General features: G+C 34.0%; 1 protein-coding gene across 1 annotated transcript in view; it reads right to left on the bottom strand.

The window, feature by feature from the left end:
• PIAS1 (protein inhibitor of activated STAT 1) overlaps positions 1-16103 on the bottom strand; it is a 113440-nt gene that overhangs the window by 16443 nt on the left and 80894 nt on the right. The window contains exons 7-8 of the mRNA XM_074327512.2: positions 15916-16021; positions 6346-6419 (exon numbers count right to left, since the gene is read on the bottom strand). Coding sequence (XP_074183613.1) covers positions 6346-6419; positions 15916-16021 — 180 coding nt within the window. The remainder of the gene's footprint in view (positions 1-6345; positions 6420-15915; positions 16022-16103) is intronic.

The raw sequence follows: 16103 nt of genomic DNA, 5'->3' as shown, positions 1-16103 counted from the left end.
GTGATATTAAGAATAATTTCACAACTCTTTCTTCTTCATCATCGTCATCAGAATTTCATAAATAAATTTCCAAGGAGTTTACTTTTTTTCTTCTATCAACTCCAAGTCATTTGTATTTGAGTTTACAGGTCTTAAGAGTATCTCACAAAGCAGGTTCTCACACATTCTTCCAGCTCTATTTTTAATAAATCAGAACTAAAAACTTCCCAAAGAGCAAAAACATTTTTAATTATTTTCATTGCCTTTAGCTAAATGGCACATAAACAACAGAAACTCATTAATTTTGAGCTGTGTATATCAAAACAAGGGCAATTCAAATGCACAGTCAGACATCATATTTACATATTTCAAAGGAAACAAATCTTTTTTATTATTCTATAAATTTGATATATAGATGAGTTGTCATTACTAAGTTTTACTTTTTAGAGTAAAAACATACCTAAAATATATTGCCTTACTGTTCCAGAATAATTGTAAAAGGGATTGTCCTGTTAGCCAAACAGAAATCCATAAAATCATTATAATTATGGACTATATATAGTTTTTTGTATAATCTAAATTTTGAAAGCAGATGTCAATTTAAAATGAACTGCTAAAACTGTTGAAACTAGAAAGGGAGGAACGGGGAAATATAGAAAGGCAAATTAAAAGATGGCCCACTAAATTAAGAGGTGCAAGGAGCAAAATGTGATTAACATTTTCTAATAATATAGAGATCATCTGAACTATAAAATTCAAAACTAGTTCTACAAATAAAAATGTCAAGATTTATACTGTAGAGCTTAAATATATGAATAAACATTTCATCTACATACTAAATGACAACATATGTATATTAGCACAACTATAAACACTTACAATGAGATTACAGAAAAAAAGAACTTCTTCCAGTGATTTAAATGGAAGATGAAGCTTATGCACTTTTCTAAATTTCTCATGTTCTCTGAACTGGTTGGTGTTTTATAATGGAACGGGGTGGCAAGGAATTATAAATCAGGATTTGGGGGAAAGAGGATAGGATAAGTATATATATATTTTTTTCCCTTTAAATCTTTGTTTTCTTCCCACTCTCCATTTACCTAGTCTGTGAACCATCTTTCTAAATGTTGAAAAATACCAGATTCCTTTACACTATAGGCTGCTATAACATTTACCTGGTTACTTAGGAATTGACCCCACACACCCCCAGCTGGTATTTATTATTGTGGTTAAAAACACATAAATTTACCACTTTAACCATTTTTAAGTGTCCAGCTCAGTAGTGCTAAGTATATTCACAGTGTTTTGCAAGATCTTCAGAACTTTTTCATCTTGCAACACTGAAACTCTATACCATTAAACACTAAACACTAACGTTTGCTAATATAGAGAGCACCTGAGCTACCCAGTCCTTGGTAACCACCTTTCTACTCTCTGTTTCTATGAGTTTTGACTACTTCAGATACTTCCTATGAATGGAATCACAGCCGTCATATTTTTGTGGCTGGTTTATTCTGCTTATCATAATGTTCCTGAGGTTCATCTATGTTGTAACATATGACAGATTTCCTTCCTTTTTAATGCTGCATGATATTCCCTTGTATGTATATAGCACATTTTCTTTATCCATTCATCTCTCGATGGACAGCTGGGTTGCTTCCACATCTTGGCTATTATGAATAATGTTGTGATAAACATGGGCGTGCAACTTATCTCTTTGAGATCCTGCTTTGAATTCTGTTGGACATATACCTACAAGAGGGAACTTCTAGGTCATATGGTAGTTCTAGTTTTAATTTTTTGAGACATCACCATACTGTTTTCCATAATGGCTGCAGCATTTTACTTTCCCACCAACAACACATGAGGGTTCCAGCGTCTCCACTTCCTTGCCACACTTGCTATCTTCTGTTCTTTTGATAGTGGCCATCCTGAGGGATGTGTAGTGATACCTCATGTGGTTTTGATTTGCACTTCCTTAATGATTAGTGATGTTGAACATCTTTTTGTGTGCTTGTTGGCCATGTGTACATCTTCTTTGGAGAAATGTCTGTTCAAGTCCTTTGCCCATTTTTTAATGAGGTGTTTTTGTTGTTGAGCTGTGGAAGTTACTTTTATCTTCTGGATATTAATCCCTTATCAGATATGATTTGCAATTACTTTCTCCTATATCATAGGTTGTCTTTTCACTCTGCTGATTATTTCCTTTGACATACAGAAAAATTTTAAGTTTGGTATAGTCCCATTGTTTATTTTTGCTTTTATTGCCTGTCTTTTGGTATCACAGCCAAGAAATCACTGCCAAATTCAATTGAAGCTTTTTTCCTATGTTTTTTCTAGGAATTTAATGTCTTACGTTGTAAGTCTTTAATCCATTTTGAGTTAATTTTTGCATATAATGTAAAATAAGGGTACAACTTCATTATTTTGCACATAAACATACAGTTTTCCTCAAGCCATTTGTTGAACAGACTGTCTTTTCCCCACTGTGTAGTCTTGGCACTCTTGTTGAAAGTCATTTGGACATACATACAAGAGTTTGTTTCTAGGCTCTCTATTCTGTTCAGTTAATGGGTCCATATTATCTATCTTTACATCAGTACCACATCTTAATTACTGTTGCTTTGTAGTATGTTTTAAAATCAGGGAGTGTGAGGCCTCAAACTTTGTTCTCATTAAAAGATTGTTTTGGCTATTTGGCAGTCCCTTGAGATTCCATAGGCATTTTAAGACTTTTTTCCCTCCTATTTTTGCAAAAGAATGCCATTGGGATTTTGATAAAGTTTGCACTGAATCTGTAGATCACTCTGGGTAGTAAGGACATTTTAACAATATTAAGTCCTCTAGTCCATGGGTACAGGATGTCTTTCGATTTATTTGTATTTTCTTTGAAAATTTTTTAGTAACGTTTTGTAGTTTTCAATGTACAAGTCTTTCATCTTCTTGGTTAAATTTATTTCTAAATATTTTATCCTTTTTGATGCTAAAGTAAATGGGATTTTCTTAATTTTTTTTTCAAATTGGTCATTGTTAATGTATAGATATGCAACTAATTTCTGACTGTTGATTTGTATCCTGCAACTTTGCTGAATTTGTTTATTAGTGCTAACAATTTTTGTGGACTCTGTAGGACTTTCTACATGAAAAGATCATGTCATCTGTGAACAGAGATCATCTTACTTCTTCCTTTCCAATCTGTATTTTCTTTTCTGGTCTAACTGTTCTGGCTAGAATTTCCAATACTATGTTGAAATGTAGTGGTGAGAGTAGGTTTCCTTGCCTTAATCATAATCTTAAAGGAAGAACTTTCAGTCTTTCCATGTTTAGTATGATGTTTGCTATGGGCTTTTCATATGTGGCTTTTATTATATTGAGGAAGCTTCCTTCTACTCTAGTTTGTTGAGTGTTTTTATCAGAAAAGGTTGTTGAATTTTATCAAATGCTTTTTCCACATCAATTGAGATGATCATATGGTTTTTGTCCTTGATTTTGTTAATGTGGTATATTACTTTGATTGATTTGTATTTACTAAACCATCTTTTCATTTCAGCTATAAATCCCTCTAGGTCATGATGCATAATTCTTTTAGTGTGCTGGTGAATTCAGTTTGCTAGCATTTTGTTTAGAGTTTTTGCATCAATATTCATCGGGATGTTGGTATGCATTTTTCCCCCCCTTGATTGTCTCCGTTTGGTTTTGGGATTGGGTAATACTGGCTTCATAGAATGAGTTTGGCAATATTCCTTCCTCTTGAATTCTTTGGAAGAGTGGAAAGAATTGGTGTTGATTCTTCTTTAAATTTAAATGTTTGGTATAATCCCCCAGTAATGCCATGGGGTGCTGGGCTTTTCTTTGTTGGGAGGTTTTTGACAGATGCTTCAATCTCCTCACTAGTTACAGGATTGCTCAGATTTCTTATTTCTTTATGATTCAGTCTAGGAATTTATCCATTTCTTCTAAGTTATCCCATTTATTCCATATAATTGTTGATAGTAGTCTCTTATAATCCTTTTTATTTCTGTGATGTCAGTTGTAATGTCTCCTCTTCCATTTCTAATTTGTCTTCCCTCTTTTTTTCTTAGTCTAGTTAAGGGTTTGTCAATTTTGTTGATCTTTAAAAAAAAAAAAAAATCAACGCTTGGTCTCATTGATTTTTTCCCTGTTGTTTTTCTATTCCTATTTCATTTATCTCTGCTCTAATCTCTATTATTTCCTTCCTTCTGCTGATTTTGGGTTTAGTTTATTTTTCTTTGCCTAGTTTCTTGAGGTGTAAAGTTAGGAAGTTGATTTGAGATATTTCTTCTTTTTTAATGTAAGCATTTGGTACTACAAACTTTTCTCTTCCTACTGCTTTTGCTGTATCCCGTAAGTTTTGGTATACTGGGATTTTGTTTCCATTTATCTCCAGATATTTTCTAAATTCTCTTGTGATTTCTTCTTTAACCCCTTGGTTGTTTAAGAGTGTGTTAATTTCCGCATATTTTGGATTTTCCTGTTTTCCTTGTGCTATTGATTTCTAGTTTCATTCCACTGTGGTCAGAGAAGATACTTTGTATGCTTTTAATCTTATATTTGTTAAGACTTGTTTTGTGGCCTAATGTGTGGTTTATCTTGGGTAATGTTCCAAGTGCACTTGAGAAGAATGTGCAATATGCTGTTGCTGGGTGGAATATTTTATGTAAGTTTGTTAGGTCCAATTGGTCTATAGTGTTGTTTAGGTCTCCTGCTTCTTTAATGACCTTCTGTCTGGTTGGTATATCCATAACTAAATAGGGTGTCCAAGTCTTCTACTATTGCTGTGTTACTGTCTATTTCTCCCTTCAGTTCGGTTGATGATTATTATCATATATTTGGGAAACAATTTTTTTTTTTTAAAAAAAAAAGATTTAATTGGGGAAGGGGAACAGGACTTTATTGGGGAACAGTGTGTACTTCCAGGACTTTTTTCCAAGTCGTTGTCCTTTTAGTCTTACTTGTGGAGGACGTAGCTCAGCTCCAGATTCAGTTGCTGTTGCTAGTTGTAGGGGGCACAGCCCACCATCCATTGCGAGACTCAAGGAATTAAACTGGCAACCTTGTGGTTGAGAGCCTACTGGCCCATGTGGGAATCGAACCGGCAGCCTTCGGAGTTAGGAGCATGGAGCTCTAACCGCCTGAGCCACCAGGCTGGCCTCCGGGAAAGAATTTTTAATAATAATATGAAGCCTGGAGTAAGAATATTTTCCCTATAGTAAGGGATAAAAAGATAGAAGGATATATACAAAATGATAGGATTTGGTGGTTTTTATTAACTTCAATGTATTTCTTCTATAATTTACAGAAGTTTAATAATGAACAGGAGTTCCTATAGTAATTATAAAACAAAAAAAATTTTTTAAAGAGTTATGTACAGTACAGTGTTATAAATAAATGCATGTGCTAATGACTTTTTCATATTGTGTTTGAGGTTTTATAAATTACAAAAGACTAAGATGTAGAACAAATAACATTTAATTTCTGTTTCTTCATCTTAGATTAGTAGTATTTCAATATTGAAAGGTTTCAATATCAGCCCTGCCTGAATAATCCAGGCAAATCAGAAAACAGCTGCGTCCTCTCAATCTTCATACTTTCTCTCCAATTTAGGTATGATTAATTTGATTAATTATACATGAAAGACAATCAAAATGTCAAAGTAATTTATCTTTTCCACCTATTTTTCTATAAAAGTCACATCAACTACCACTCCTACCATTAGTGAACCTAGCATCAAGCTAGTTAAAAAATAAACCTTAACAACACATTTTTTGGGGAAACTTTTTCACAAGTTTAATTATTTGGCATGTCTTGGGCCTTATATTTATTTTGTACAAATAATTGATTTTGACCTCATTTTCAGGTTTAGAAACATATCTAGGTTATTTTTATATGCATAACCAATTCCATTATTCAGGCTAAATAGAATAGTTTTTAACTGGTAGAGTCTTATAATGTAGTCATTGTTGGCAAAATGGTTAAATGGGTAATCACGGCCAGATTTTTATTCAGAAGGATACTATTTTTTAAAAATGAAATTTTTATAAATACACTGAGAAAATAAACATTCCTTATTTGGAGATTTTACATTTGAGTCTGAGAGAGTCATTAATCACAAGCAATATTTAAATATATATTACTAAGAGTAGATAATTTTTATGGACTTAATAAATTTGTTCAGATTCCAAATCCTATGACTAAACAATAATAATGACTTTCCACGTTTCATAAACTGTAACAAAGGTAGGCATATTTCAAAAGTAAACTACAGTTCTCAAATACTAAAAATACTTAACAAAAAGAAAATATGTATGTTAAATCTTCTAGAAAGCAATATTAGTTAACACTTACTGGACATAGTAGAGAAACCCTTAGGCTGGTTGTAGCTATCTCACTGTCTGGATCCGCAGTCAATTTCTCTTTAACTGATTCATTGAAGAGAATACAAACAAACAAATAGAACAAGTTTATGAAAGATACATCACTAATGCAACATAAGAAAAAGAACAGGGAACTTAAAATGAGACACCTTAAAAAAAAAAGGAACTAAAAAATAATCTGCTCAATTATTTTCCAATCAACTGAATGGAAAGATAAAAACAATATATAGTTTATAATTTCTACAATATACAAAGGAAGGAAAACAACTGTGTATCTGCAGCCTGACTACATTTCCTGTAAGTTTCCTGTTTCTCACCCATGGAGCAAAAACTGCATTGCAGTAACATAAAGGAAACTTCTATAGCAGGTTGACATATTCAACTGATGGCAGACCCTTTTTCTTTTATAGCTCTTTCTTTTAAACTATGGACAATATTATTTTAAAATAAATTAATAAATACCACCTATAAAACTAATATTTACAAATTTCCCCAAAGCTCAGAAATAACAAAATATTACAAAGCACAGTAATTTAAATTTCAAATTACGAAAAGAACAAAGTTCAACAGCTTTTTTACCACATAATTATTTGAGTTGTACATTTATTTATCCATAAACTAATTGTTACCTTAGGTAGGTCAGTACTTCTCTGAGCTTAATTTTATTTCTAGTAAAATAAAAACCCATACTAGATAATCTCTTAAGTCTTTTCAGTTCAAAATTCTTATGGTTCTTAATAGAGAAGATACCAGTAATTTTCTTTTAAGGCTATTCTGTTATTCTTCATCAGTCTAATGTAACAAGGACTTTTATACTTCTCATCTGGAAACCTGAGGCATCTGTTACTTAGAACTTCAACATAGACGTGACACTGGAAAAGCCTAATAATTTTAGAACTGTTCCACAATACCTTTAAAGTCTTTATGTGTAAGGGGTGGCCCTAGTGGAGTGGCTGTGTACATACATAACCAATCGTAGAATTTTAGAGCTGTAGCACAACTAACTGTGACCAAATAGTTAACATATAATAAAGAAAATGGGGAGAGGAAAAAATACTCACATAAGGAAGATGATTTCAGAGTAGTTGTCTGTTGTGCTGATAACCATTTATGAGAATTAGGAATCCTGCTTTTATTAAACATGCTCATCATACAGTCTGGATTATTTGAGATGGTCCAAATCATAAAATATTCTATCCAACTGTCTCCATAAATTAGTGGATCTCAATTAAGATGTACATCAGAAAGACCCATAGAGCTTTCTAACTTTAATTGCCCACTGAATCAGAATGGGGAATAGAGACACTAACGGGTAGTTTCTAAAAAGCTGCAGATGTGATTCTGATGCCAGACTAATAAGGCATTTCATGGCCTGGAAATTCCAAATTTTCAAAGTCTATATAATTTATAGGCTGCCTCTCACACCTGAAAAGGCATAAAATCTCTGGGTTTTAGTTTGGGAAACATAGTTGTCACATCACTTAGGCTAATTAGTATCATATGTAAATTGTAAAAGTATGCCTTTGCCATTATAGACCCGATCTTAGTCAACCCTTTCTTAAAGAGATACATTTAATAAAGATTATCTTTGTAAAGGTAACAAATAATTGCCATACAAAATAAACGTGCAAATAGAATTCTAATATTATCAACCATTCTGAATGCCTTCACCAACCATCCCTCTAGCACCCACCATATACACAGCAACAGGAACAGTAACTGACTTAGGGGTTTTGTCTATTTAAATTGCCATTTAATGAAGCAAGACGATAGATCATAATATCAGTCTTATGCAAAACAAAGTTCAGTGTTTAGTACTTCTAAAAGAAATTGAAAACCGCAGAGGCAACCTGAGGTAGTGGTTAAGAAAACAGGCTCTAAAGCTAGTCTAGGTTAGAATTCAGCCTTAGTCAAGTCTTTTAACTTCTGTATACCTCAGTTTCACCATCTCGTAAATGGGAATAATAATAGTACCTCACGGCACTGTTTTATGGATTGAATGATTTAACATACATAAAATTCTTTTAAATAACCTAACGTCATTCTTGATAAAAACTAGGTGTTGTTACTTAAAACAAAATGTGATTTGTATATTTACTTTCAGAGGTGGGAGAATTTTCTGCTATTATTTTCAAATCATCTTCTCAATTTCTATTTTTTTAAAAAGCTTTTCCCTTCTGCCTTTGCCATTATAGACTCAATCTGAGTTAATCTTTTCATGTAAAGATGATTTTAAAGATATTGGTAGGATCTTGATTGGATTACATGGAACCTATTACATCATTTGGGAGAGGACTATTATCTCTTCAATAACAATGAGCGTTCTGATCCATTAACGTGGTGTATCTCTCCATTATTCATGTTTTATTTTAATTTCAGCAATGTTTTATAGTTTTCAGCATACAAATCTTGCACATATTTTGTGCAATGTATTCCTGAATATTTTATTATTTCTGGATTTTTCAGTAAATTCTTGTTTTTTGAATTCCAATTTCCAACTGTGCACTACTACCTTGTATATTCGACCTTGCTAAATTCACGTCTTTAATTCTAGCAGCATTTGTGGCTTAAGAATTTTTTCTACATAGACACTGAGGTCATCTTTAACTAAAGACAATAATCATTTATTCATTTCTAATCTGTATGCTTCTTTCTTATTGCTTTATTGTGCTGGCTAGGATCTTGAGGGCAATGCTGAACAGAGATGTATTAAGATCAGATATTCTTGCCTTGTTCCCAAGTTTAGAGGTAAAGCATTCAAGTTTTTCACCATAAACCATGACATTAGCTAAAGGCTTTTTATAAATACCCTTTATTACACTGAAGCAGTTCCCTTCTCTTTAAATTTTGCTTAGAGTTTTACCATGAATGGATATTGAACTTGACCAAATGCTTTTTCTGCACTATGGAGATGATCATATGATCTTTCTTTTTTAGTTTATTGAAAAAGTGAATTATACTGATTGATTTTCGAATGTTGTATCAACCTATATTCCTGGAATAAACTCGATTTGATCACTATGTATTACCTTTATATATACTTAGAATTGTTTGACTTAGTCAAAACAATTCTGAAAAAGAAAAACAAAGTGGGAAGATTAATTGCAAGACTTACTGTAAGCTACAGTAATCAGGACTGTAGTACTGGCATAAGGACAGACATTACAGGTCAATGGGAAATAGCAGAATCAATCCAGAAACGGAATCATACATGTACGGTCAACTGGTTTTTGATAAAGGTGCCAAGGTAATTAAATGAAGGAAAAGATATTATTTTCAACAGATGTTGGAACAATTGAGTATCTATATGGAGAGAAATGAACCTCTAACCTTACCATGCATCATATAAAAATATTAACTTAAAAAGCACAAACTATAAAAAGAAAGAAATGGAGAAAAGGTTTGAACAGACATTTCATCAAAGAAGTTATAAGGATGGCAAATTAGCACATGAACATATGTTTAACATCATTAGTCATTAGGAAAATGCAAATCAAAACCATGAGATGCCACTACACACTGACCAGAATGGCTAAAATCAAAGTAGTCTGATAATACCAAGCGCTAGTGAGGATGAGGGACAACTCACAATCTCATGTATTATTGGTGGGAATGCAAAAATGGTATATGCACTTTGTAAGAAACTGCCAATCTGTTTTGCATACACTTATTATGTGACCCAGCAACTCCAATCCTAAATATTTACCCAAAAGAAATGAAAACGTATGTCTATAAAACTGGGATATCCATATACAAAATGTTTTAGCAGCTTTATTTATGACAGCGCAAAACTGGAAACAATCTAAACATTCACCAACTGATAAATGGATGTACCGATTATTGTACAGATAAGTGGAATAATACTCGGCAATAAAGTGTAACAAACTACATGGATGAACCTCAAGAAGTATTATACTAAGTGAAAGAAGCCAGACACAAAAGGGTACAATATTTGACATTCTGGAAAAGACAAAAACTACAGACAGAAATCACATCAATGGTTACAGGAAATGGAGGTAAAGGGATGAGATGGACTAAGGGCCACAGGGGAACTTTCTGGGATAAAGGATGTTCTGTATTTTGATTGTGGCAGTGGTTCATGATTGCATACACCTGTCAAATTCATCACACCGCACACTTCAAAAAGGTGATTTTTTACTACTTGTAAGCTATACTTCAATAAATATAACTAAAAGACAGAAGAGGGGGAAAAACCCACTATGTTAAATTTAATCACAAGAAAGTGTGGAGGAAAAATAAAGTACTTATCCTTTGTGGACAAGGGAGCAAAACAAATAAAAACAAGATATAATATTCATCCTGCTGCATCAACCAAAACGTGGTAAGTCTCTGGGAGGTAAAGTTTTCTTGTGTCATTGTGAATTGCAGTGGTAACAGTATTTTATTACCTATAATAAAGTTACAGCTAGCCACACTTAAAATTCATCTTTTAAAAATTCTTGTCACAAGCTATGAGAGCTAGCCACTAACATGTGACTATATTTAAATTTAAATTAAATACAATTTAAAATTCAGTTCCTCAGTTGGACTAGCCGCCTTGCAAGTGCTCGATAAGCACATGTTGCTGGTGGCGACCATATGGGACAGTACAAATGTAGGAGATTTCCAGAGTCACAGACTGTTCTGTTAAACAGTGCTGTTCTGGGTTTGGTTTTTAAAAATAATTTATGTCCTTCCTACTTAGTATCAGATTATTTTACATTCAGCCTTTTAGAATTTTAAGGTTAGAAACAATTGAACATATTTAGTCCAATACTTCCATTTTAAAGGCAAGGAAAGTGAGGAACAGAGACCTGATTTTCGCTTCGGATCTCTTTTCATAGTTAACTTCAACAAAAACCTGAGGTTCTACTATGTGCCAGACATTGTGCTAAGCCACTAGGAATTCCAAGAAAAATGTGATTCAATTTCTGCCCAAAGGAACTCATAGTCCAGCAGGGAGTAAAGACACTAGTGGTGGAGGTATGCTCAGGAAGCCAGCTGAAAGTCAAATCACGTATTCTGGGGGCTCCACGACGCCTTGTAGAAAACGTGAACCTTGAAGGATAACTGGAGTGAGGCAAAGGAAGCACCATGGAAGTTGAGGCACAGAAAACAGTACTGGCAAACACTGATGAAAAGAAAAGAATTCAGTATTTTTGGAATATAAACTATGAGAAGAAGATTACACTGGAAAGTAATAAGCAGGTGCCACATCATGGAAAGCTGCACATGTCATGCTTAACGAAGTTGGAGTTTTTATTCCACTGGTGTTGAGAAGACATGAATTGCAAATGAATAATAAATTGGATCTGTACTGATCACTTAGGTTACTCCAAAAGAGAGATGAACGGGGACCAATAAAGTTTTATAAAATAAAGGCAGGATATGAGAGCTTAACCAACGACAGTGATGGTAGAGAGACAGAAAAGACAAATTGAGAAATATTTTAAGGTGTAAGTTTGCTAGTATGTGGTGAGTTCAGTGTTAAATACTTGAATTTGAGGAACTAGTAGAATGTTTTGGTGGCGGCAGTTGTAATTATACATATCATTATTTCAAATTCAGGGGAAGGTCTGTGGTGAAGATATGTATTTGGGAGTTAGTGCTAGTTTAAACCACAAGAGTGGATGTGACTATCTCTATGGAAAGTACGCACAAAAGTGGACCAAGGATGAGACCACAGGGAAAACAAACATTTAGGATGCTTCCCTTAACAGACCCCAATAAAGGCAAGTGATTGAGATGTAGTAGTCCAAGAAGAGAATTTCAAAGAGAACGTGGTTAGTATGAAACACAGCAAAAATATTCAAGATGAAAACTGAAAAGATAAACTTTAAATTTGGCAATCAGATTGTTGCTTTGTAACACCTGTGAAAACACTTTCAGTGGAACAATGGAAGTTGAAATATCACAGTTGGTTGCAGTGAGTAGAAAGAGCAAGTGTAGACTACTGTTTCAAGAAACGAGGATGAGAACAATAGGAGGAACATAGAGCTCTATCTAGAGAGTAACTTGTTTTTATATTAATATTTTTGAAAGGATGAAAAGGACAGGAGCCTGTAGAGGAAGTGAAAATACAGGACAGAGATAAATGACGGAACCACAATTCTGTTTCTGAGCATCTGCTCCTGGATGTCTCATGGACACTCCAATACCCCAAGTCTAAGAATGGTCTCTGATCTTTCCCCTGAAACTTGACCATCTCAAGACTGTTTTCCATTTCAGTAAATGGCACTACCATGTAACCTGGTGCCTATGAATCCTGGGACTCCTCCTTGATCTCTCCTTTTTCTTTACTCCCCACATATAATCCATCACCATTTCTACCCTTCAACATTTCTCAACTTGTCAACTTCTTTTCCCATCATCGTTACCTTAGTTCAAGATAACATCATCTCTCATCTGTACGATAGGTTCCTAACTGGCCTCACTGCATCAGCCTCAGCCCCCTTCAATTTAGTCATCAAAGAGATCTTTTTATTCCCAAATCTGATCATGTTACTTTGCTTCAAAATCCTTTTAGGGTTTTCTATCATCTATCTTTCAATCACCTATATGAACTCACGCCATGGCCATCTCTCTGGTCACTTCTCCTTTGTTCTTTCCACTCCAGCTCCACTGGCCCTGTCTCTTGGCACATCCCTCTCCCATCTTGGGGCTTGACTCCTCCTCTTCCTTATAATCTTGTCCTAAATACCACAGCACCAGAGAGGACTATATTCTCCTATTGTTACCTCCACAGTTCGCTTTCTTCTTTAAGGCACATATCCCAACTGTAACTCATTAATGACTTGTATAATTGTTTGTCTTTCCCACCAGACTGCAAACTTCTGGGGGATACAGAGACCATGTGTGTCTTGTTTAATGCTATATTCTCCTGTGTCTGGAACACAACAGACTCTTAATATAATTTCTTGAATGAGAAAAATAAATGAATAGGAGGTTAACTTTGAGCAGGAAAAGGGACATTTCCTCCTGAGACTGAAGAGAATAAAGGATGGGTATAGGTGCAGATAAATTAAGGAAGAAATGGGCAGTTTAGAGAATTCACATCTTATAGCTCCAATTTTCTTGCATTGGCAATGTGATGAGAGAGGAGGAATAGTGTTAAAGTATGGCCAAGTTTTAAAGCGAATGATGAAAGGAAGAGAGAAAAAACAAGAACTTGACCAAGAATTAGTAAGACTGTTTCTATGATAGTTGTGAGGGGACAACTCCAAACAAAGGTGAAAACCACAATACAAAAACCTACTAAATCAAATGAATCAGAGGATGGATTTCTCTGTGAAAAGTCTAAATACTACTGACTTTATTCTTTCTTTCAAGAACATAATACTACCTGATTTGACTACTAAAACTTTGTCAGTAGTATTTATTGATAAGATTAAGAGTGACTCATTTATAAGCAACTTGATTCTTCAGAAATACCTGAGAAACTGGCCAACATTTTCTTCTGTCAAGTTGTTTTACATAATCTTTTAATTACCTTTTAATTACACAATTAATTTGTTAGGAAAGTTATTTCTTTACAGATAGCATCATGGGAAACAATCTGTTTGTTCTTTAGTCAATTACAACGAAATGTCTTATCGGTAGGATCCAAATTAATGTTTTGTTGATTCCCCAAGCCAATAAATAAGATATAAACTGCCTCAAAAATCCTACCCAATCTACAAGTACTCTTCACCTCCAGCATTGCATCAGAGATGAAATAAACAGCTTTTGAATTAAGTTTTTGTTGCTTAATAGTGGCTAACAGTGGTTACTTCCAGAAAATACAGTCATTCTAGGCTCACCTTCCACTCTCCCTCCAGATGGTGCTACAGCTACAAGTGAAGAGTCAACAACTTGAGCAGACAGCTTGCCTTATTATTATTATTATTATTATTATTACTATTTATAATAGCTTCATCTGTCTTATTTCCTGATATTACCTTTTCCACACAGGCTCATGTTATTCTTAATGCTTTGTGACTAGATGACATTCTGGCACTACGTGGCAAATACAGATTTTCAGTAGCATGATCAGGAATAGACTTCAGCAAGCGTATGCAAAAAGTTAATCTCTTACACGCTCCTTCAAAATAGATGTCTGTTCCTTCTCTTCTTTCAGGATTCCCCACTATCTCCTTGTCCCTGACAAATGGTGCTTCCACTCCCCTAGACCCCAAGCCAGAGCTGTCAATCTAGCTCTCCACTCTCTGTCAAGGCATTAGACAAAAATGTGCTCCTCTTGATTCAGGATTATTTGCCTTTTTAAAACATTTTAAGTAATTTATTTTTAAATTACTGTTGACACAATATTTTATTAGTTTCAGGTGTACAAAACAACATAGGGATTAGACATTTATATATCTCACAAAGTGATAACCCCAATAAGTCTATTACCCAACTGACACTGTACATAGTTATTACCATATTATTGACTATATTCCCACAGTATGGGAAATATTTGCCTTTTTAAAGAAAGAGTCCTTTTAATACAGAAAAATCCTTCAATGAAGTATTGAGGATATACTGATATTCAGAGGTAGTGGGATCTTTTACTCCGGCATAGAAACGGGTTAAAAAAAGAGATAAAAGCTATGCCACAAAGAGAAATGAGAGGAAAGCTGGCCTTACGACTTTAGTTCTTCCCACCAGTATTCCTGACTAAAATGTGATAGTGGACTTCATTAATCAAATCACATTAAGAATCCTTAAAGGGTAGCTATCCAACTCCTGTCTGCACAAGTTTTGTTTCAAAAGCACCCAATCCTATTCCCAAATCCATCCATGAAAAAATCTATCTTTCACAAAGAAGAGAATAAAGGACAACCTTAGTTCACCTCTTTGGAAAGGCAGCCAAACGCTGATCTTAACCCCAAAAACTGAGGCCAGAGAAGTCAATTTGCAGACCTTACTACATCTCAAATTCAACGTGACAAAATGAACCATCTAGTTATTTATACCTATGAACCCAGACTTCAGAAGGTTTCAGAAATCATGTGGTACAAACCTCTTGTTCCAGAAAAGGAATGTAAGACTCAAAGGAATAGAGTGACTTGTCCAAGGCCACATAATTAACAGCAGAACCTATTTCATTACTATTTCTACCACGCCACTGACTCTTTTTTTACTTTGTTAATGCAGGGATGTAGTCACCACATATCTATGTACATTTTTCCTAGATAAACCTTAAGTGTAAAATAATTCTTGTGAAATATATACAAAGATTTCCTTCCTATCACCTAGGCTTCCTTGAACACTTATTTATCTTATGAAATTTTAATAAAATATTCTTCCATGTTCATATATTCACTTTACAAAGTTAATTTTAAGATCAGTTAAAATACAGAGTATAAAACATAGGTCATGAAAAAGATTAAATTACGCAAGTCTTGATTTACTCTAGCTCACAAAACAAGGTTTTCAGTGTTTTTAAATCCTCTATGACAAGCTCTAGTGAAAAAACCCTAAAAATTCTTGAGAAAATACTACTCTAACCTTTTACCAAAGTAGTTCAGCTGCACAAATGAAATAAGTTTGTCATACGTACTTAAAGCTCTAGAATGATCCGGATTCCTTATTCCCTTTGCTCGTAACCTCTGAAGAAGAACTGTTGAGGACAACTGTTTTACAAGATATACTGCCATGGAATAGTTCTGGAAAAAAAAAAGATGTAGAAAACAAACAACATATGTAAGTAAATAGTACATCTATTTTAATCCCATAGCAATAGGGAAA

Source organism: Rhinolophus sinicus, chromosome 3 (assembly GCF_057876585.1).
Source record: "Rhinolophus sinicus isolate RSI-liver-muscle chromosome 3, RSI-T2T, whole genome shotgun sequence".
Taxonomy (NCBI): Eukaryota; Metazoa; Chordata; class Mammalia; order Chiroptera; family Rhinolophidae; genus Rhinolophus; species Rhinolophus sinicus.
Note: the sequence above shows the minus strand (reverse complement) of the source record. Positions and strands in the feature narration are given on the sequence as shown.